A 23,794-nucleotide genomic window follows, 5' to 3' on the forward strand; every position below is an offset into this window, starting at 1 on the left:
GGTGTGATGTTGCAAATGTTTTTAAAGCTGAAATCGCAGTTAAAGCAAATAAATCCTAGTTACAGCAAATACTTTGATTTTGTTTAACCTGCTGATATTTTTAGGTCACCAAGATCTTCCAAAAGAAGAAGAACTCAGTCACATATAGTTTTCGACAGTCATTTTCCCTCTATGGAATGCAGGTCCTTCTCTTTGAGAACCAGTGTAAGTTTATTTTTAGCTTTTCATAGGAATCAGAAATAAATGAGCACTGATCATTTCTTTAGCCTTACTTCAGGAAGCAGCAGATGAATGCTTGATTCTACTCTATTATATGACTGCTGCTGCTTTCCCCCCTTAACAACACTTCAGTTTGGCCTCAGAGCTGTGATCAAACTATTATTGATGCCAATGCAAAATGTGATGAATGGCATGTCTTTACCTCTGATGCATGCAGAGTCAAGCTACTGCTTGACTGCTCTTGCTTTAAAAATTAATATTTGAAATTAGAATTTGTAAGATAAGTGACCACAACCTTAAAAAGAATATTCTAAAAATATGTGTAAAATGTGGTTGAAAATGACATCTCAGCAAAATGAACTCTATGAAAGTATTCTGTATAGTGACACAGACAGGTGATAAGGGAGTGGGGGGGGGGGAGTTTAGTTCAACACAACCTCTGTTGCGTCTTTTCCTCCTGGTTTCCTGCCTTCTCAGCAGTTTTCTTAAAAGTAATGCAGAGCCATTATTAGGAAAGCAGTGAGGCACAACCATCCCTTCCCAGCGTATCTGCATGTTGCAGCTGTCACATTCAATATTTTTCCAAGCAATGGAATTCATCACATACCTTCTGAGGATTGTGTCAATTAGAGCAAAGGCATTCATTTTAGAAGTTGGCAAGGTGATGGAAAAGATTGGCAATGGAGAATGCAAGATAAAACGTATTTTGAGCATCAGTTAATTTCAGGAAAGGAAATAAAGTATTTATCTCCAGTGCATTCGTGGGCAGTGGGGAAAAGGCAAAAATAGATACTTTCACTTCTTTAAAAGAACGGGCCATATTAAAAACTTGAAAGTTGGCAGTTTCTTTTCACTGGAGACTAAGTAACAATGAAAATGTGTTCACTAACTGCCTTTCCCTGCTGAATCCAAGCCCTTTAAAAGTCTCTTGGATTTTTTTTCTTGTCCCTTCCTGAGAATTGAACTAAATAAACACTTAGAAACTCATCTGTAGATTTCATATTTTATATACTATATGCATTGATTTTTTATGGCTTTTTGTATTGCTGATAGACAATTAGTCTCAGAAGGCTTTCAATACTTACAGGCTTCCTAGAACAGATGACAAATTGTGTTTCTTTCCCCACAGTCTGCTGAAGATATAGGAATAGTGACAAGAATGTTGGGTTTGTTAAACTTACAGGAAGATATTCCTTAATAAAATGAAATGATCAGTTAACTTAACTGGTTGGTTTAGAAAATACATATTTGAGTGACCACATTAAGACCAAACATGGTGCATTCATTGACTTCTTTTATAGGGATTTACGTCTAAAGCCTTCCTGCTACCTGAATATTGGTGTCCCTCTCAAGTAGCATCCTATATAGCACACGTTTTCAAACGCAATGCTTGCAGGCCAACCTGGCCCAACACATCATTTTATGTGGCCCACAAGTTTTTCAATGCCAGGGCAACATAGTTACATTTATAGTCTTACCATGACAAATGGCCCTTTGAAAAAAACCACAACTCTTTTGGATGACTGATAGCTGTCGTTTTGTTCCTTAGAGACCTCCTCTGTATTATGATGATAGATTGTTGTCCCTGGGGGCATCGGATTCATTTGTAATTTGCACATGTATGCATGCATGCACATATACAATGTTTTCTTTACTGCATTTCAGCTGTGAATAGAGGGAAAGGTTTATTTTTTAAATATTTAATTCTAGTTTTGAGAGAATCTGATCCAGTGTTCCATAAGATCTTATCCAAAGTGAAGAGTATATGTTGATATTGGAAACCTTTGCTGAGATGCATCTCTTTCACAGTTTGAGACAAATATATCATGAAATAAAATACAAATGTTTCTCTTTTATGACTCCTAGATTATCCAAATGGTATACGACTCACATCAGCTGTTCCAGGAGCAGATACAAAAGTCCTTATAAATTTCAATGCACCAAATCCCCAGGACAGAAAAAAATTTACAGATGATCTGAGGGAATCTATTGCAGAAGTCCAAGAAATGGAAAAGCACAGAATAGAGTGTAAGTACAAAAGTACACAATAGTAGAATGCTTAAAATCAGTTATTACAGGTAAATATATTTAAAATATTATTTTTTTCAAATTAAAATTAGGCTAAGAAGAATTACTTGTATGCAACATTTCAGAAAACTATATTTCTAAAGTGTTGATGAGTGCCTTTAAGTAATTTTGGCTTTATGATGACACTAAGGCAGACCCATCAGTGGTTTTCTTGCACAGAGCTGATCTGGCAGTAACATGGGCCAAGGGTGCTTTTGAGCCATCTAATCAGGAGGCATCCCATTTTCCCCAGGATCAGGGAGCCCAGGAAAGGGGATGGTGCCTGCCTTGCCCCCTCTAACTTACTTTAATAGTGCCACGTGGGCACCAAAATGGAGAAAGACTCTCATTGATTCTTGGAATTACACTAGCCAGCATGCCACAGAAAACCTCTCCCTCCCCCTTCATTTCTCCAGCATGCTGGATAGTGTCATTCCATTTGCCAAGAAGAGTTTCTCTCTATTTTGGTGCCCACCTAGCACTACTAAGGTTAGTTAGATGGGGGCAAGTTTTGCCATTGCTTATTCAGGTAGCCACCAGGCTGGTTTGCAACTTTTGGTGCAGCTACCATGCTCAAGAGCTGACAGTGTAGTTACCCCCCAATGCTGTTCCAGAGCAGCCCACACCGAATCACCATTGGGATGCCTGCCCACTCAAGATGTACCGTCCAAAGGTATTGCACACACTCCAGTTACAAATTGAATAAGCCAATAGAGTGCAGTGAGAAATCCTAAACCATACATGGAGTAGGACCGCTTTGCATAACTGGTTTTTGTCCGTTTCCCTCCCCTCCACCAGCCGAACTAGAAAAACAGAAAGGTGTGGTGCGGCCAAGTATGTCTCAGTGCTCTAGCCTCAAGAAGGAGTCTGGCAGTGGAGCTCTGAACAGAGCCTGCCTTGACGACAGTTATGCCACTGGAGAGGGGCTTAAACGGAGCGCCCTTAGCAGCTCTCTCAGAGACCTCTCTGAAGCAGGTAAGCTTCCCATGTTTTTCTTTATCAGGTGACAATATGCCATGAAGTCTCATATATGTGTGTCTTTAAAATGTATATGTGTATATGAGAGTCTAAAAATGTATCCCGAGGATGTAAATACATGAATTTGTTATTGCTACTAGTATGTTTTTTTTCTTTTTTCCCATCTGCTATATTAAAAAAATCCATTTGTAAATATTGAACTGTTGTAGCTTTCTATATATACTTTTAAAGGAGAAAGAAGACAGAGGAAAATTGTAAGTTTGTAGTAGAGCAACAGTTAAGTAATGCTAAGTATAATGCTAGGAGTAATCTTAGTTTTGCTTCCTTTTCTTGTTATTTCCCCACTATATTAATGTCATTAGGAAAAAAACCCACCAAAATCATTGTGTATTGGCTGCTTCTTGTGCATTTTGTGCTTATGTGTATCTGTGTAGTATACTGATGAATGAAATTGAGTGAAGCCTGCTAAATTCTATCTATAGAAACATAAACCAGACATTGCTGTGTGACTGATGGTACTTTATCGCATTGCTCACGATATAGAATAGATCTTGCTGAAACCGTGGCTTATGTATAACACTACACTACTATTGCCAACATAATGGGGGGGAAACCATTTTGGCAAAATAGTAGTTTCACCACTGCTTTTGGGCCTATAATTTCAGGTGATCTGGATGACAATTACAAGTTTTACATTTATCGTCGGAGGGAAAAGAAGCTATGTATCTAGTTTTGGAATATATGCATTTTAATGTTCATGCACTGCATTTCACTCATGTGTGAAGAATTTAGAGAAATTTATCTACTGCTATTATTGAAAATCAATGCCCTGGTGTATTCTAAATGTTAAGCAGGACATTTCAGCCCTATGTACAGAATATTGGATATGTCATTAGTTTCTGCTACTATTAGTAGTACTGCTGTGCTGTTAGTACCATGCATCCCACACTGAGGTATATTATAATAATAGCAAATAAATAATTTTGTCTGCCTTTCACCATATTTAGAATTTTGACTAGTGTATAAAATGCAGTATAGCTATTTTATTAAAATATCATATGGTTGATTTAATAATGCTAGTTTAAACATTTAAGATATGCAAAAAGCAGTGGCCTTTATGCCATGATATCTGTAAATTTGGGTAGGCTGTATATTTGCACATAGAACTATAAGCAATTTTTATTTTACTAAATGAGTTAATCTTCAGTTTAGCTATATTTCTTTGCCTATTCTGCTCTGCTCTCACATAAAATATTTTGGGGACCACTCAGTGGTCTTTTGCATGGAACACCAATGGAAAAATTCACTGAACGAATTGTAGAATGTATATATATATATATTTTAAAAAACTTAATACTTGACTAGTCTTTGAATGAGGTCTCAATCATTGTTATTTAGTTCCGTGTAAGAATGGTTTCACATTTTGGTTTTGGTTTTTCATTGAGAATTGCAACATTCATTCTTAGAAACAGTAGTTTTACTAATATACTTATCCTTTATTATAATTAACACTTTCCATCTTACTAGGAGTTTGCATTCCCTTGTTTCAGACATTGTCATGTAGGTAGATTCATTTGCAGCATTCTTTGCAATAAACAAAATGGATGTTCATGATCATGAAACATTTCATATATCCACAACACATGCCTTCTGTTAGTATAATCATCACTGAAGCTTATTTTTTGTATCTGAATATAGGCATTAGTCTGAAGGGTTTAAGCAATGGATATGTTAAACCCAGCTAAACTTAATTTTACTTATTTTATCTACTTACTATTATGGAGAGTTTCTGTTTGGACTTGTGCAGTGCAAAAGATTTAAAAAATACACACATTCAGACAGATATGTGTGACTACAATACATGAGGACCTTCAGAATTATTGTTTATTTAGTTATTGCCAAAGCACAAGAAGAATCAGGACATATAAGATGCTTTTAAGTGATCCTTGGGTTCAAAGATATCAAAAGTGCTCCAATAGAAAGCTTTATCTGTGTAGTTTCTGGCCCAAAGGGGGGAAATTATTCGTGTGATGACAATGAGTAATATGACAAAGATTATCCCATGAATCAAATTCATATACTTCTGGGTGAATTCTGATCATTGAATCAACTCAGAAATTGATGGGCATGACATCTTCTACAAAATATTGCATTTTAACTGTCCCTCATTGCAATGAATTCGAAAGTGCATAAGAGATCATAAATATCATAGTATGAGCATCTATTTAAAAGGAACCATAGTTGTGCTCTGCTATGGAATACAGAAGGAGGAAGAGAAAACAGGTTCAGCGTATATTCTCTTTTTCACATATCTACATATAGGGTCATGTTTTTCAAAATATGTCCTTGGTTTTAAAGCTTCTGTTCTTTTGCCACCTGAACAATGGATACATTTGCCTTTTACTTCCTGGGCTAGACATTAGCGAAACATGTGATACAGTCTTTCCCCTTTTATTCATTCATTTGAAATACTGGCTTCATGTATTCATGTAAAATTGGGTCATCTAATTTATTTCTCTAAAATAAATTGTTGAAGAGTGTTTGGGTATATCTTTATTTTGTTAGAGAAATACCCAAAGTAATTGGATTTAGGAGACGCTGCTGCTTAACCTATGATAACTTATATATTAACATAGAATGCATTTTACATCATAATATAAGTAGTCTTGTAATGACTGCTTGCTCAGTTTGCCAAAATCAAGTTACTTGGTTTGTGAGCGAGACAAATAATTGACTTCCAGAAGTTGCTTCTTTTTGTGCTCAGAATATAATAAGACCAAATTAAAAATATGAAAAATAAAACAATTCTTTACAATTGAAACTGAGAGCTTCAAAATTCCTTGGTAACTTGAGAAAACATTTAGCTTTATGTCTTCTCATGATTGCAACAAAGAACATTCCCTGCGCTATTTAGAACCATAGAAAATTAAAGCTCTAAATCACAAGGAAAGCAACCCTTATTTAGAGAGTTTCCCAGAAAACAATACAGGGTAATTAGAATCGTAAGTAGGAAAGGAGGAGTTAGCCCATCTCTTGTCTTGCATCCACCATACTATTATATCAGGGTATATTATATCAAACCCAAGTAGTTTTATGGCCAAGTAGGATTTTGCCCCTATGTCTGTCTGGTTCTAATGCAGAATCCCATTCCACCACACTGGAACCCATTAATCAAATGTGATAGTGTGGTATAATGGTAGTGGTGGCGGTAGTTCTCTTTGCTTTGGGTGGTACGTTTGAACCAGTATCCTACTATGCATCTGCAGAGTGTAATACTTCACTGGCATAAACACTCAAGAGCATGGCAAGGACAGAGTCTTCACCCAGGGATTCAAGCATAAGCAACATTGGCTTTGAGCCACTGGGAAATTGCTTGAGTATGGAATTAGTGGGAATCTCTGTACACAGGCTTGGATAAAGTGTTGGGTCAATACCTCAAGAGCATTCTGGGCTTGGTATTTAGATGGCCTTAGAATGAAATTAATTGGAGAGGGTTCTGGAATTTATCATTCTGTTGTTGGCCAAGTTAGATTTTTTTTCTCCCTCAAAGGATGACAAATAAATAGCGACATAATATATGAACTTAATATAATTTAATTCATTTTCCAAGTGCTTATGTGAACAAAATTGAATCAGAAATATCTCTCTGAATCTGGCAACTTTTTATCATACTTTAGGTAGAATAGGGAACTTATAAGACTCCACATCTGGAGGACCATATATTTCCCATCCAATTCCACATATGAGAATTCCAAGAAACAAAACTCTGAGTTAAATATAGCACTATACCTGCAGTGAAACCAAGAGTTTTTTTTCATAGCCTACTTCCCTGAACTGCACTAAAAACATGTTCCAAATGTATTCCCAGCTCATGTAAACAGGTTCTAAGAAAATGAAAGGGTATGCCATTTCCAAAGGGAAGCTAGTTTCTCCAACGGTACTGGCTATTTTTGCTTAAATCTGTGTTCACAATCAAACAGATTCCTGCCAAAATCCTATGCTTTAATAAGCATGAAAATCTGTGCTATTTTCCTCAAGTAAACTGTGTGTCCTGGCTAGCTTTCCTAAACAATGTAGATCCAGAATTGCAGTGCCACATCAAAAGGTGTAGCATGCACTCTTAAATGTGACCTCCTACTGGTGTGAAATGCTTAGAAGTTTCTTCTGAAGAGATTTTGGTGATCAGATATGATTCTCTGGGAGCAGATACTCCTTAAAATTGAACATTTAAGAGACCTCACAATTTTTTTGTTGGAGCCACTTACATTGTATTGTATAGTTTGATTAATTTTGCTTTCATCACATTGAGTGCACACTATATAAGGGTATTTTGTCTTTCTTTTTGCTATCACATTAATGTGTTAACAGTAATTAGCAGAAGAAATGTGTTAAATTGTTAATATTTTAACAATAGCCATCACATTAATCCAACATCATCAAGAACTGAAAACTGTTCCCCTAAAAACATTGACATCAGAATTGGGTTTAAGGGGATTTAATCAGTTGAACTGAGACCATGATCATAGACATATTTACTTGCAAAATAAGCTCTGTTCCATTTGTTTGGGATATAAATATCTTTTTCATTAAAATTAAAATACTTGTCCCAGTTTAATGACATGGATTGGCAGTTCAGTAGTTCTGAAATTCAGACTTTTCAAGCAAAGAGGGCCAAGTTGATGAATCTTCAAAAATATCTAAAATGAAATTTTTTATTAAAATGGTATGCATTTGTAACACACCAAACAATTATTTGATTACAATATCGTTATTAAGAGTAGCAGTAGGTAATACATTTCTTAAATTATTATTATTATTATTCAAATACAGGAAAGGAGATTCCACCTGAACATTAGGAAGAACTTCCTCACTGTGAGAACTATTCGGCAGTGGAACTCTTTGCCCCAGAGTGTGGTGGAGGCTCCTTCTTTGGAGGCTTTTAAGCAGAGGCTGGATGGCCATCTGTCGGGGGTGCTTTGAATGAGACTTTCCTGCTTCTTGCAGGGGGTTGGACTAGATGGCCCATGAGGTCTCTTCCAACTCTACAATTCTATGATTCTAGGGCTGTTGAAGTTTTTAACTTATTTAGCTTAGAATAATTGAAAAACCAGAGAACAGTGTACCAGTCTGGAAAAGCTTTAAAGTAAAGAAATCAATAGAATAAGTATTAATGTTTAACTAATCTCTGTAGATGGCAACCAATGAGTATTGTTCACCATATCCACAAAATAATAACCAATTATTCTGGATATTATAAACCTTGATCTGACATATCTGTATAGATGAAAATTCTTAGTAAGACTCAAGGCAACTTTCAGAGTTTGGGTATTTGGCTCAGGATTTCAAGTCTGCAGTACGGCGTACCTAAGGTTTATTAAGAGTAAACCTCACTGAACATCAAGGGGCTTCCTTCTGGGGAGAAAAGGTCAGGGATTGTGGTACCAAAACATATCTGTGCCATACCCAAATCTCAATTTACCCATTTCAGAGTGATTTTCCTAATTTTATTTGAACAATTCAGATTCATTTGGCAACAGGATCTAGCTCTTTTATGGTATGGTGCCAGCTTCAAATATCATTTTATTTTTGTTGTGTGCCTTCAATTCATTTTCAACTTATAGTGACCCTAAGGTGAATTTATCGTGGGTTTTTCTTAGCAATATTTATTCAAGGGAGATCTTAAGATTGGAGAGTATGAGTTGCCCAAGTTCACCCAGTGGAATTCCATGGCTGAGTGACAATTTGAACCCTGGTCTCCCAAACTCCTATTCCAAGGCTTAAACTACTATACTATGCTGGATGTAGCAACCTCTTCTTGGAAAGGCTAGAACACATGATATGTATTTCTTACCAAAAAGTTTTAAATAAGAGGTCCAGGAAGTATAATTTTCCTGTGAGGAAATACATGCAGTGATGTAGTCTTTGATTTATTACAGCTTTTAAGTATAGTGCAGAAGAAACATTGCTCCCACCAAAGCTGTTTTAACATAATCGTTCTTTGAACTGCTCTACAGAATATTAGGGAAGGAATTTTAGAAATAAGATACTGATAAAGAGCTGCATTGTTTAAGGAGCTGACTGTATTGTTAGGATATTGAGAAAATATTATCAGGTGGGGAAATAAGAAGCACTGTATCCATAAAGAACAATGTGTCATATCCAATGGTGTCATTCTGCCAGCTCAAAGCTTGTACCTCTTGCAGAAACTGTTTTTCCTTGTGCATGTGTCAGATCAAATACTTTGACTACACCTGCAGAAATATTTTCACAACTCATTGCGATTTCATCACAGTCTATTTTGCTGGTGCTAGATGTTCCACTAGTGCTTGCACAACTATTGGAACAGTACTAGTATTTTGGACTAATGTTACATTAGATAGCTCTCAGTTGTAATGTAAATGTGATCATGACAGTTTTGTTAACCTAATTCCGGAGCAACTTCATTCATTTTTTTTTTATCACTCTGAAGCATCTTAGTCATTAGAAAGACAAAATACTTCTGATTTTTCAGGACAGAAGTCATATATTAAATGTATTTTCTGTTAACACTAGTAAAAGTGCTCAAAACATACATCTGAGGATTCAGCTTTCCAAACTAAGAGTATTTTCTTCTAATTTAGCTACTCATGTTCTCATTTCATTACACATAGGATTTGGCATTTGATCTTTATAAAAACGGAGAAATCACTCACTAGGCAATTGAGGATATATTTGAATGTTTAAGCATTGCACAGTTAACAAAATCTCGCCATAACTATGATATTTGTTTATATTTTCTATATAAAATTAAGTTTAGTTTATGTTTTCATGAAAGAAGATTATATGAAATCCACTATTGTACCATACAAAATCATAATTTCACAGTAGCAAAACTCGGAAATAATTATGAAATGCCCACCTCACTTTCGGAGATCCTGTACCTAAAATATTTCAAAAGTGTTTTGAGAAACATATAATTATAGTGTTTTTAAATTACTTTAAAAGGTCGTTATTATTTAAAGGCCATCATTTCATAAATGTTACATACTATATATAGTACAAAATCTGCTAGTTGGAACATATATATTGCAGTTATATATACACATTTAAAACTACATTTTAAAAAGAGATAAAAAGAGATAAAAAGAGATAAAAAGAGATTAGTAATAACATTTTTTTCTGAAGCACTAGTTGAATCCAAATGAAGTCATACTTAGACCTTAAGTGGGATTTAGCTGTCACTACCTGAAGTTCCATACATCTCACTGAAACTTCTCTAGGTATGACAAAGTCTGGATCCAGCTTTATTAAAATGAATGGGAATTTCCCCCTTCAGTTCAATGGGACATGAATTACATTTTTACACTACCATCCTAAAAGCATGCCTACTTGAGAGCAAGGGACCACTGAATACAGTGGCAGTTCCTTCTGGGTCAACATCCATAGGATTGCACTTTTAAGCATGTTCTGCTCCCATCGTGGTTCCTTTGCTGTCACGACGAGTTAATCTCCAGGCCCTCCCTAGAGAGCGGATCCTACAGTGAATCCAAGAAGGCGGCTCTTTATCACCCCGGTCTTGTCTCAGTCTCTAATCTATGGTATTGCATGTCCTGGGCAGGCAAGCGTGGGCGACGCAGCAGTGCAGGATCGCTAGACAGCAATATGGAAGTAAGTAGGAAGTTACGGATGTCTAGCTGGATGTGATGTGCATTTCAAACCTTTCTTTTATATACATTTTTTGCTCTTTTTTCTTCTAACATACAACCTGCCTGCCTCAGATAAAATGCATGCCAATGCTACTCAATTTATATTTTTAACATTTTTAAAACAACAGCAACACTACTACTACCACTACTTCTGGCTTGCTTTAGAACAAGCACATTTTTATTATTATTATTTTGATTATTTTGATTTCAGCTAACCTCGTCCCCTTCTGTTCCTGCAAGCATGGTTAAATGAATATGATGTGCCTCTTGCCACCATTTCAGCCTGGTCCCTGCTTAAAGGCCCAGTGATACACAGTACACTGTTGGTGCTGTTTGATATTTAACCTAACTATTGACTTCATGCTCAGTCATTCACATTGCTTATTTTACAGTTAAATTGTGAAATGTATGCAGTCATGACACCATGGAATTGCATAGGTAGGGCATGGGAATACAAAACAACTAAGACGGATGAATTCAATGTGGATTTCATGAGATTTCATTCATCTTCAAACCATTTATATACTGTTCATGTCTTTGAATTCAGCCTGCAGATTTGTGTGTGTGTGTGCACCTGTGTGTATGTATTGTGTGTATGTGTGTGTGTTTGAATTAGGTAGACTACAGTCTACATCTAGTACATGATGCCTCACCATTGCTTATGTCCCTCTAATTTGTCTGTAAAGAAAATAAAAGTATACTCAGTAGTTGAAGACTAAATAGTTGGAAACACAGGGCTGTAGGTCAGGAGATGCATACAAGTGCACAAAATCTTGAGAAAGAGATTGAAGAGGGATACCATCTGAACATTTCTTTCTTGATATTCAAAACAGAAAAGACTAGTTTTAGTTTTAATCTTAGGGGGGAGTCAGCCTGAAAACCATGCCAATGACTTCACTTTAATTCAGTGTACCTGTTTGTACATCAGTCCTTGAGTGGGGGGGAAACACACCATAAGACTATAATATATTTTTATTTTAAAAATAGCTTAAAATAACATCAAAGGTTTATATCACTGATTAGGAATTACTTTTTATTGCTTAATAGTTTCATTTTCATTTTAAACAATATCACTAATATCTATAACTGGGTCTTGTTTGGCAGCTCCCCACTTTTACTCTGAAGAGCTAAATTGGCAGAGAGAAAGAGAGAGATTCTTCTCTAGTTCATACAGCAGTTTATCCATATGAACTTCAAAAGAAAACATGGTGGTCGCTGTGAACTTTTTCTTTTTCACATATTTTAAGATTTTTTTAATTTTTATTTTCTATTAATTTCTTTTTAGGGGTCCATCATTAGCAGTCCTCATATGCGCCGAAGAGCTACATCAACCCGAGAGTGTCCATCTCGCCCTCACCAGACTATGCCTAATTCTTCCTCACTACTAGGGTCCTTATTTGGTAGTAAAAGAGGGAAGCCTTCCCAAGGCCACCTAGCACCTGGCCCGTCACAACAGTCTCAGCAGCCTCCCATCATGTCACATCAGCAACACTCTCAGCATTCTTCTGCCATGCATCACACGGGGCCGGCTGAGGGGCAGACCCAGGCACAAGTACACACTCACCATTCCCAATACTGCCACATGCAGAACCCACCCCCGTATCACCATCACCACCATTACCACCCACCCCAGCATATCCAGCATCCCCATCAGTATCACCATATGCCCCACTCACAGCATATAGCTCATGCCCCCCATTCCTACATGTCCCATTCCCACTCACAGCATTCCCATGGTCCCCATCCTCCATTGCCCTCTCCTCACCCCGCACATTCTTCCCACATTTCACACCACCACGGACCGCCCGTGCCCCCATCTACTTCAGCCAGTACTAAGTCCAAGCATAGCGGCATCAGCACAATAGTCTAAAACCAAAATACCCTGCTCGCAATTGTAGTTCTAGACATAGGTGTAAATGCACTTACTGGAAACAGAAAGCAGCCTATAAAACTGGATATATATATATATTTTTAATCCAAGCCAGAAACAACTTAATTGACTCCTTTGCCTTAAGGATTCAATAGAACTATTCATATTAACTCGGTCCTACTGTTGAACTCAGTGGTGATCTCCTCCCTCCTTTTTTCCGCCCCAGTAGCCTTGAAAATATGCTGCTTGCTGAAAACGTTAAGCTACCTTTTTACATCCCTATGACAGTTTTTAATGCCTAATGAAAACATAATCTGCTCAGAATAAAAGGAAAAAAGTGGGGAAGCATTCTTGCTCCTTAATTGTCAATGGGCAAAAAAGTAGACCTCATATGGTTGATGAAAGTACGTAAGTAAACTTTATATAATATAAATATATAAATATATAAATATAAATATATATATATACACACACTGTATAGTTAACATTTATGCTTAGAAAAAAAACTTTTGCAGTCCACATAGCTAGCAATATATACGTCACCAGGAATTCCACTTACTGATAGAAGGGCAGTATAATAGATGAACAGCGTGTGAAAATGTAGACCAAAAACTAGAACAAATCCCAGGCATTTCAGTATTCTCATTAGAAGTTCTCTGGAGTGGGGGAAAAATCTCTAAGCAATCATTGCAAAATGTGCCAAGTAACATAGCATTTAGCTGATGTCGTTAATTAATGCTTTGTACAAATTCTTATTTTATTAACATGATAATATACCTAATCAGTATTACAACTGCTCTGCTCTTTCAGGTAAGCAAACTCGTTAAAATGTAGTAACTATACAGTAGCAACAAGAGGCAACTTTTATTATAGGTTGTCTCTACTTTTTGGTTACTCAGATTCTTAGACACTTTAAAGGCTGTGATAACTGTGAACTTACACAATCAACATTTCTTTTCTATTCATATATGTTTTAATAAACACACGTGGAGATTAAAATGGAAGATACTTGCATAAACATTCATCTCAGACCTTAAAAGAGGAAGCATCCATCCCTTTCAGCCACATTGCCTCTTTGCCATAAATTCCTTAGATTATCTCAATTAAAATAGACTGCAGTTCAGACTTTTTTCCATATGAAAGCAATCTGAAACTTGAAGGCTTATTTTAATATTGAGTGTAGACTTTTTTTATAACAGTAATTCCATGTAGCCATGCGCTGGCAACAGGATTTTCTCGCCATTTTTGTCATCACATCTGTTAGTTTTACCCCGCACTCAGCAGGCTGAGTCTATGCTCAAACTGTCATAGTCCAGTTAGTCGCAAGACATCTCGTAAATCCCACTGTGCTGTTGTTGCTTATGTGTTGTAATGAGTCATTTGCAAAACCATATGAGATTCTTTTTGTATCCCTAAATCCTATTTTTTAAAGAAATACATGGAGCATACTTTGTAGTTTCAGCATTTTGAGCCACCTCAGTCACAAGGACTGTACATCTAACTGGCAGAAACAAAACGAACCGCAGAACTGCACCAGCAGAATTGTGAATGTGGTTTAAAAGAAGAGGAGGAAAAAAGTTCCAGTGAGAGATGGGTAAAACAAAACAAAACAAACAAAAGACTGTTGCTTCTGAATGTAGAAGTAATGTGTGAAGATGTCTTTGCTTATATTGGTTATTAATTAATGTCTCCAGTTTGGTTTTTCTTTTTCTCTCCCTGCTATGGATTATTATGCCATGACTACCAGCAAAACTGAAATATGAGTACTTGTGTTAACTCTCAGTTAACACAAACTCAGCCCACATAGAGTTTAGTCTGTTTAAATTTGTCTGTTGTTTCCTATATGTGTGCAATACCTTGTTTTATTTTTCTTTCTAAATTAACTTCATATGAAATGGAAGTAATAAAAGTAAATTAAATGGTCAACCAGGCTGTCCTAAATTGTGCAGAGGACTCAAGAGGGCTTGTTTCAGCCCTGGAGGCTCTGTTCCTTGCAGTTTAAATTGCTTTGTTCTTATAAGGGATAACAGAACTGTCTGCATGTCATCTAATGTTAATAGTGTTGAAGCTACACTCTACATATTGTATATTTGCAAAATATATCAGTGTTACTGTTGATATTAGTTGAAGTAAAGTGATAACATATTTAAATATGTAGGCTTTTCTTCAGACCTTTGTACCAATAGTAGAGTCTAACTGTAATTTATAAGTTGTCCCAAAAAAGATACAACTGGTGGTGGGCCTTTCTTTTACCTTGTCACTGTACATTTTGCATGAACCAAGCTCAAAGCACAGGATTTCGTAGTTATGTTTTTAAAAAACTGATGCCACATCTAAAATAATTTTGAAATGAGTTGCCCATCCTTGTATTCCAAGTAATTTATTCTCCCAGGTAATCCCATGAAAGAGTTTACATTTGTGGCTTCTTATGCATTTAGGATAAAACACTTGGTGTTCCATTGTCCGTATATGGAAGATATAAATACAGATAATACACTGGAATCAAATCGTAAAGCGCATGGCAAATTACATGATCTAAGAAAGTTCTTTTTTTCCTTTTCTATAAATATATCCAGTTAATGTGTATTATATTTTTGAACCGAAAACCAACATGACACTGGCACACAGTGGAATTTCCTTCTCTCCACACTGAAGTTCTCCATATTATCAGCAAAGTGGCTTTAGTGATTATTTGGGGGCCATATGAGGCTGCAATGGAGAAGTGGGGTTTTACCCCCTCTTTTTTCTATGGGCTTCAGGATTGATGCTATTCCAAATGTCATTACTTTTTACTGGAGTAATTTATGGTGCCAGCAGTGCCGGCCCAACATAGAGGCCAATGTAAGCTCCTGCTTGTGGCGCATTGTCCCTAGGGGTGCCATCGAGGCGCCCCCGCAGCAGCGGCAGGGACCATCGGCTCCCTCCTCACCAAACGCGGTAGACCTCATTTGAGGCCTTCCGTGTTTGGCGAGGAGGGAGCCGATGGTCCCCGCCACCACCAAAGGTATGTGCAGGGCCTTGGGGGGGTGCAATTTCGGGGGGGGGGGCACTAGGTTTGCCTACAAGGCGAAATTACCTCGGGCCGCTTCTGGGTGCCAGGATAACTGTTAGTGCAGTAGTTCTCAACCTGTGGGTCCCCAGATGTTTTGGCCTTCAACTCCCAGAAATCCTAACAGCTGGTAAACTGGTTGGGATTTCTGGGAGTTGTAGGCCAAAAACCAGGGGACCCACAAGTTGAAAACTACTGTGTTAGTACAAAAATTCAAATTCTGTTTCTTCTCATTTGGGAAAAAGTACAGTAATTACAATTTGCCTCAGTATAGAGTTTATGATTGTGTTTAGAAAGAGAAAGGGTAGTTCGTAGAAAGCTTTTGTTATTTTTTTCTTATTAGTTTAAATCAGTCCAGAATGCTATTGAGCCGTGTGTTTGTCTTCCCGTCAACAATTTGGCAACAATCTAAAAAAATTAAAAGTCTAAATCAGCTTGCCAAAATATCTTTTCTGGGACAACAGTCAAATGTGTATTTGTTTTAATCCTTTTTTAAGTTAAAAATGAAATGTACAACAATGTAAAAAAAAAAGTAATCCTAATATAATGTACATGTCTTGTATTGCTAAAAAGAAGTCTTCAAGCATAACATTGTAGAAAGATTTTCCCATCAAGCACTGCATGCAGCAGAAGCCTCTTGTTTCTTGATTTTAAAATGAGCTGAAAAAGTCAGCAGCTATTTAAACAATGACTCTCTACATGTTGACTTGCTGTTCCATATAAAGCCGTGCGTTTCCTGCAATTAAGCATGCATTTTGCTGTTTCCGTTGTTAAATATCATCACACCTTGCCTGAAAAAAGAGTAATTGTGTATATAGCTAAAAGGGAAAAAGTGACCAATAATCAGATAAAAAATTGTGGGAGGGAAAGAGCTAGTGGAAACAGGACCAAGTAGGGGAAAAACTGAATTCTCTAAATTGTATATAGTGTGTAAATTAGTATTAATATAAGTCTGCAGTCACTTTCAGGTTGCATACAGTACCTGTCTCCTGCTAGGAACTTTAATCCCAGCTTTGAGTTGTATTAAACTGTTAGAATTAGGTCTTGAATGCAGACTGTTAAAAGACTTCAAGAAACATCATGCTCATGAGAAGCTTCTGTTATGGGAGGCTCAAGCCCCATTTTGTAACTGTTGGGAAGGAAGGAGTGCTTTCATTTTAATATGCATTGTTTGTAAGTAGTATCAGACCTTATCGTTGTAAAACTATAACTGTGATTATGTGGGAAATCAAATAAATCACTTTGAACTCACTCAGTTTCTCATCCTTTGTAGAACTGCTACTACCACTTATATTTTTTCATACAAAATGAATAAAATTACTATGCCACCTTAGTTCCTGGAAATCTCATTTTGTTTTATTTTTAAGGAGGACCGTCAAATGCAGCAAGGGGAAGCAAATGGTACTGTCAAGGTCTACACAGGTGAGGTGTCAGACTCAGTTTGAACATGTTTTTTGCCCCTGATGAGGGTTTGCAACACAAGGCAGATGTCATTGACAAAAATTAAGGTTGCAGAAAAGTAGTTGTGCCATTTTGCAGTTGTCAGGCTACCTCAGCCTGCCCATCATGGCCTTTCTGAGTCACAAGAGATTGTAAGAAACCTGTGTTAGATGCCACGGTTATACAATGCTAAATATTCGTGCTTGTGCTTCCCATCACCTTTTTTGATCCTTTGAAATCATAAAGTAGGTACAGTATGACCCACATATCCATGTATTCAGTAGCAATGGTTTCACTTACCCATGTTCAAAAAAAACATCTCCCTTTCACATAACTGTTTGAGGATCTCCAGTGCAGTGCTATGGTATGCTTCCAGCTCAAGTAAAGGGGTTGCTATAATTCATGATTTCAGGTATCCGTGGTCTTGGAACATACCTTCAGCAGAATGAACTTTCACCAGTGTACTGTGAAATACATATAACTGTGGAGTTTGTTTTCAAAAGGTACCAAATTTTTTAAAAAAATGAGTTATAGGTGGGGACACACTGTTGGCTAGGAGTAGACTAGTAAAGGTAAAGGTTTCCCCTGACAAGTCCAGTCGTGTCCGACTCTAGGGATTGGTGCTCACCTCCATTTCTAAGCCGAAGAGCCAGTGTTGTCCGTAGACACTTCCAAGGTCATGTGGCTGGCATGACTGCATGGAGCGCCGTTACCTTCCTGCCGGAATGGTACCTATTAATCTAATCACATTTGCATGTTTTCAAACTGCTAGGTTGGCAGGAGCTGGGGCTAACAGCGGGCGCTCATTCTGCTCCTGGGATTTGAACCTGGGACCTTTTAGTCCGCAAGTTCAGCAGCTCAGTGCTTTAACACACTGTGCCACCAGGGGCCCCTATGGATTGACTTATATGCCCTTAAATCACATTAGGGTGAAAACCGTTGAGCCAATATCTAGTTGAAGCAAGGGGAGAGGAGTCCGACTGAGCCACCGGAGGCGCAGTATAGATAAAAATATGTATAGATAATATGTATAGCTAGTATGTATAGATAAAAACTATCAAAATGTATAAAATCACTTCAGTACAGGGCTTGGAAAATTGCATTTTATAGCAAAACGATGCATATCCTCAGCACATTTTTTTCAATACCTGTAAAATTTATTCAAATGGGTTTTGGTATCTTTTGGAAACAAGTTTCATAAATGTGAGAGTTGGTAACCCAGAAAAAAGCTGAACAATCTCAATCATAGGTTTCAAGAAAATACAATTTGATGAAGTTATTGGTGTGCATGCAAGAACATCCATACTGTTTGCTGTTTTTCTTTCTAAGGACTTCATCACATTGAGGTCCAACTTGTGGGCAACAGTAGGGGGATTCACCATGGATTGTGGCGATTCAGCATGGGGAACCTGTTACCTCGTGCCCTGCATCTACCCTTACCCCATCCCATGGAGGAAGTGTTGCTGCCTGGCTTCCCTGTTCTTAATGAGAACATGGGAAGCCTCCCTCTTACAACAGTTTCACCTCAGTTCAGGGACGAAGCCCTGCCAGAAGTAGATCTACGTCATCTGATGGGATCCAGCAGGCTCCATCCCTGAACTGAGGTGAAACTGTCATAGGGTGGGCAATTTTGTCCATGTGATGAGGCTGTAAGGCAGAAATCCAGGAGAAAAATCAGTTAATTGATAGAATACCAATTAACCAATCTCCTCCATGGTCTTACACATTAAGGATGGACACAACAACAGAAAAGGCCTGGCTAAGATCATGACATATATAACAAAACTGTTGCCAGGGTTAGGTCTTGTGTTGAAGAAATTGGTAAGCAGAAATAACAGCAATGGAGGGGGAGGCAGATTGATGTCAGAAGTCCTACTGCCTGGAAGAATTCCTGAAGAAAGGTCATCAATACTTTTCTACAGGAATTGTCAACTCATACAGACTTTGACTCAGTAGACTAAAAGGTATAGGAAATCCACCCCCACCCCCCCAGAACAGACACCTTACAGAGAAGACAACAAGAAAGACATTCTGAGACTAATCCATTTGGACACCTGAGGTGTGAAGGTGTATGCTTCTGAGAGGACTTAGACATATGGTTAATATGTTATGGCAAACAGAAAAAAACATTTTAAGCATTTTAAAACATTTTAAAGGCCATACACTGTTCTGGAAGACAGCTCACCTGCATCTGATGCAGGTGGGCTGGAATCTATGACAGCTGATGCCAAATAAAACTTTTTAACTTTTTGGCCCTATGCTGAGGCAGGTAAGTCTGTGGGCTTTCTTGTGTTTGGATGAGTGCTTTCAAAATATGGACACTGAGAGTAGGCGATTATTGGCAGAATCCCCACCTCTAACACAGATGCCATTCTGCTGAGTAAGAGCTATGTAGCATTTCCATTGGAAAGAAGTAAGAAATAGGTGCCAAGTCAGGACCTAATAATCACAAACAATAATTTTGAAAATAATTGGAACGTTTTTGAACAGAAGTGATGGTTTTATTTTATTCCTCCTCCCCACCACTGCCATCCCTCTTTAGTCTGTATAGGGACTACATTTTGAATGGCACCTCTAAACAATTCTGGAATTTAAATGCCAAAGGGATTTTATTGCACCTTAGCCAAATTACCGAAGGGGAGCATTCCAGCCTGGCAGAGGCTGTAGCACCAAGATAACTGGATCACTGCAACACTTTGACTCTTTTAATTTATTGGTACTGTATGGCATTGAATATTTACCTTTTTATGCTGTAAGCTGCCCTGAGCCCCACGGGGAGATGGGCAAGATATAAATAAAGTTTTGTTGCTGTTGTTGTTTTATTTAGCTCATAGTAATAACCTCATATTAATTTAACGGCGCTCCATGCAGTCATGTGGGCAACATGACCTAGGAGGTGTCTATGGAGGTGTCTACACCGGCTCTTCGGCTTAGAAATTGAGATGAGCACCAACCCGCAGAGTCGGACATGACTAGACTTAATGTCAGGGGAAAACCTTAGTTTATTGGGGGAAACTCTGCACTATGTGAATTTTCAGTATGTTTTTTTAAAACTGAATTGCAGGGGCAGAGGCTAAGGGGGATGTCATTGTAATCGCAAGCTTTGGACATTATATTAAACAACTTAATAGAGATTCATTTGGGGCTGTTCATCTGGAAAATATTAATGTGTTTATAATTACATCAATATCTTTAGAAACTGCAGTGAAATCATTTAATTTCCTTCTTGTGAAGAGGGCTGTATTTTTCCAAGATGTGTAATGTCCACAGGAGACAAATATTAATTCAGCTTATGATCTCATTCACCCTTCTTTTTAATTAAGTGTTTCTCCAAATACTTTTAATCATGGGGTTGGTGGGGTTTTTTTTGGTTTGGGTTTTTTTTGGGGGGGGGGGGGAGGTTGCGCACTTAACCAAAGTGAGTTTGTTTTTAGGGAAAGTCAGGTAGATGTGTGCACACATCCACACAGAAAGAGCTGTCAACACTCCTTGAACCTTGTCCTGCTGCTCATATTCGTAGTGATTTATACAGCACTAGAAGGGATACATACAGCTGAGTCACTTAACTAAAGGAAAAAGGAAAAAAGTAACCAGAACAAGTGACAGAAATGTGCTGCACTGGCATGTATTTAACAATGGTTAAAGTTGCTGACAATGTCAGCCGGGTTTATGGTGGTGGGTTTTAAAAAATGCCATGTTTTGCATAATTACAACAGGAATAAAAATAAACATTGCCATTATCATGTTCCATTCTATAGATCCATGGTCAACCACATCTAGCATGTCCTGCATCATTCTGGTCATTGCTTTAAAAGAGTGCATCTAGAAAATGATTGGAAAAGGGCAACCAAAATGTTCAAGGGTCTCGAACTCGAATTATGAATAGGGGAAGTGGGGAAGGTATGTTATGCATGCTGTGGAGAAAGCAGACTGGGAAAGCTACCTTCATAACCCAGTGGAGTAATTCACTGAAGCTAAATGGTGGAATACTTGGGAATAAAAGAAAGTACTTCTTCATATACCACATAGGTAAACTAGAATTCACTGCTACTACTGTAAAAAGAAAAAGAATATACTATACACAGTAATTGGGCTCTCTGTTAAGTTTAGGATATGCTAGCAGAATTATTATTATTATTATTATCATCATCCTCATCTCTCCCAACAAACTGAGGAGGGAAACAACAACAAATGACACATCACATCAGTTAAAATATATAAAACCAATGCATATTAAAATATCAACAAATACTTGTAAATACTGAATTTAAAAATAATCTGGATAGGTCTATCAGAAGAAAGCAGTCTTTGTTGCTGATTTAAATTCAGACAGCGTTTCAAGCCGACAAATCTCTTTGTGCAAATCATTGCATAGTCTTGAGGCAGTCGAAGAAAATGTCATCCAGGTAAAAATCAGTCTAGTTTTGGCTGACTGAAGTGGCTGCCCCCCAGAGGCAGATTTTACGGGAGAAGGAAATGTTCTAGGTAACCTGGACCCAAACCATGTAAGGTAATAACAAGCACTTTCTACTTTGCCTGAAAACCAATTGGCACATGGTGGAATGATTTTAATATTGGTGTGATATGATCATTCCTAGATGTTCCTGTGACCAATCTGGCTGCTGTGTTTTGAACTAGCTGGAGTTTCCAAACTTGATACAGAGGAAGCTCAATGTACAGTGCATTGCAAAAGATTTGAGCCTTGAGGTTACCAGCACATGCACTACCATTTTTAGGTCCTCCAATTCTAGGAAAGGGCACAGTTGGCATATCACCCAAAGCTGGTAGTTAGCATTTCTGTGTGTCACATTCATCTGGGTTGACATTTGGAGAGACAGATCTGGCAAACTCCCAACTGTGAACAGTCTTTCAGGGGGAATGTAACCCCATTGAGAACTAGTTGACACACCTCCAAACCCAGGTTAGAAGCCCTGTCCATAAGCACATCCATTTTTATCTGGATTCAGTTTCAGTTTGTTTTTCTTCATTCAGATGAGACATGCTATCCTAAGCCAAGGCTGTTTTTGAAGGAGTCATCAGCATACTGAAAGCAACCTAACCCATGTCTCCGGATTATCTCTCCCAGCAGTTTCATGTAAACCAGGGGTCAGGGGCCAGTTCACGGTCCCTCAGACCGATGGAGGGCCGGACTATCTTTTTTTTAAAAAACTATGAACAAATTCCTATGCAGTGCACACTGCACATACCATGTTTCCCCGAAAATAAGACAGTGTCTTATATTAATTTTTGCTCCCAAAGATGCACTAGGTCTTATTTTCAAGTGATGTCTTATTTTTCCATGAAGAAGAATTCACATTTATTGTTGAACAAAAAAATGAACTTTTATTATATACTGTACAGTAGTTGTCATAACAAACCATCATAATCAAACAAACTGTGAATCTTATCAAGAATTTCTTGTTACTACCATTATTTCCATGTACAACAATCTATGGTACGTACATTTACTGATCCTGCAAGTTCTGGTGTTCTGTTTGGCGGGCATGTTTCCAAACAAAAACTTTGCTAGGTCTTAATTTCGGGGGAAGCCTTATATTTAGCAATTCAGCAAAACCTCCACTAGGTCTTATTTTCTGGGGCTGTCTTATTTTTGGGGAAACAGGGTATCTTATTTTGAAGTAAAAAAAAAACAAAACAGGAATAAATACAGCCTCAATGTTAATCATAATCATAATAAAAATAAAGAGGGTTGGAAGAGACCTCTTAGGCCATTTAGTCCAACCTCCTTCTGCCTTTGTGCACCAAAAGCAAAGCACCACTTAATAATTAATTAAATAATAATTAAAATACCATTATAAACAAGCAAAGCTTTGGAAGGCACGCACCAGACGAGGGAGGAGACGGGAAGAGTGCGTGCCTTTCCCTCCTACCCTGTGCCGCACGCACCTTCCTCGGCGGAGGAGGAGGGAGCTGCCGTCGCAGGGGCCAGATAAATGGCTTTGATGGGCTGCATGTGGCCCCCGTGCCTTAGTTTGGGGATCCCTGATGTAAATGTTAAAAAAACATTGGAGATAGAATGGCACCTTGTGGGAATCATAGAATTATAATTGAGTTGGAAGAGACCACATGGGCCATCTATGATGTAAATGTTAAAAAAACATTGGAGATAGAATGGCACCTTGTGGGAATCATAGAATTATAATTGAGTTGGAAGATACCACATGGGCCATCTAGTCCAACCCCCTGCCATGCAGAAAAAGCACAATGAAAGTATCCCTGACAGATGGCCGTCTAGCCTCTGTTTAAAAGCTTCCAGGAAAGGAGCTTCCACCACATTCCGAGGCAGAGAGTTCCACTGCTGAACAGCTCTTACAGTCAGAAATTTCTTCTTAATGGAATCTCCTTTTCTGTAATTTGAACCCATTGCTCCAAGTCCTAGTTTCCAGGGCAGCAGAAAACAAGCCTGCTCCCTCTTCCTTTCATATATTTATACATGGTTATCGTGTTTCTTCTCAACCTTCTGCT

General features: G+C 37.8%; 1 protein-coding gene and 1 long non-coding RNA gene across 17 annotated transcripts in view; one reads left to right on the top strand and one right to left on the bottom strand.

Annotated features, from left to right (window-relative positions):
• The window catches only part of iqsec1 (IQ motif and Sec7 domain ArfGEF 1), a 453,315-nt gene extending 436,196 nt beyond the window's left edge, over positions 1-17,119 (top strand). For 13 of the 16 annotated variants that reach the window (XM_062973836.1, XM_062973837.1, XM_062973838.1 and 10 more), the window contains 5 exons: positions 105-204; positions 2,086-2,247; positions 3,085-3,261; positions 10,862-10,911; positions 12,235-13,164. In XM_062973836.1, the coding sequence (XP_062829906.1) occupies positions 105-204; positions 2,086-2,247; positions 3,085-3,261; positions 10,862-10,911; positions 12,235-12,819 (1,074 nt within the window). In that variant the 3' untranslated portion in view covers positions 12,820-13,164. Of the gene's footprint in view, positions 1-104; positions 205-2,085; positions 2,248-3,084; positions 3,262-10,861; positions 10,912-12,234; positions 13,165-14,275 lie in introns of those variants that run through there. The other 3 variants (XM_062973848.1, XM_062973849.1, XM_062973851.1) reach the window with 3 other exon arrangements.
• LOC134297104 (uncharacterized) overlaps positions 1-23,794 on the bottom strand; it is a 71,780-nt gene that overhangs the window by 45,371 nt on the left and 2,615 nt on the right. The window lies entirely within an intron of this gene.

The sequence above is a fragment of the Anolis carolinensis genome, chromosome 2, assembly GCF_035594765.1.
Source record: "Anolis carolinensis isolate JA03-04 chromosome 2, rAnoCar3.1.pri, whole genome shotgun sequence".
Classification (NCBI taxonomy): Eukaryota; Metazoa; Chordata; class Lepidosauria; order Squamata; family Dactyloidae; genus Anolis; species Anolis carolinensis.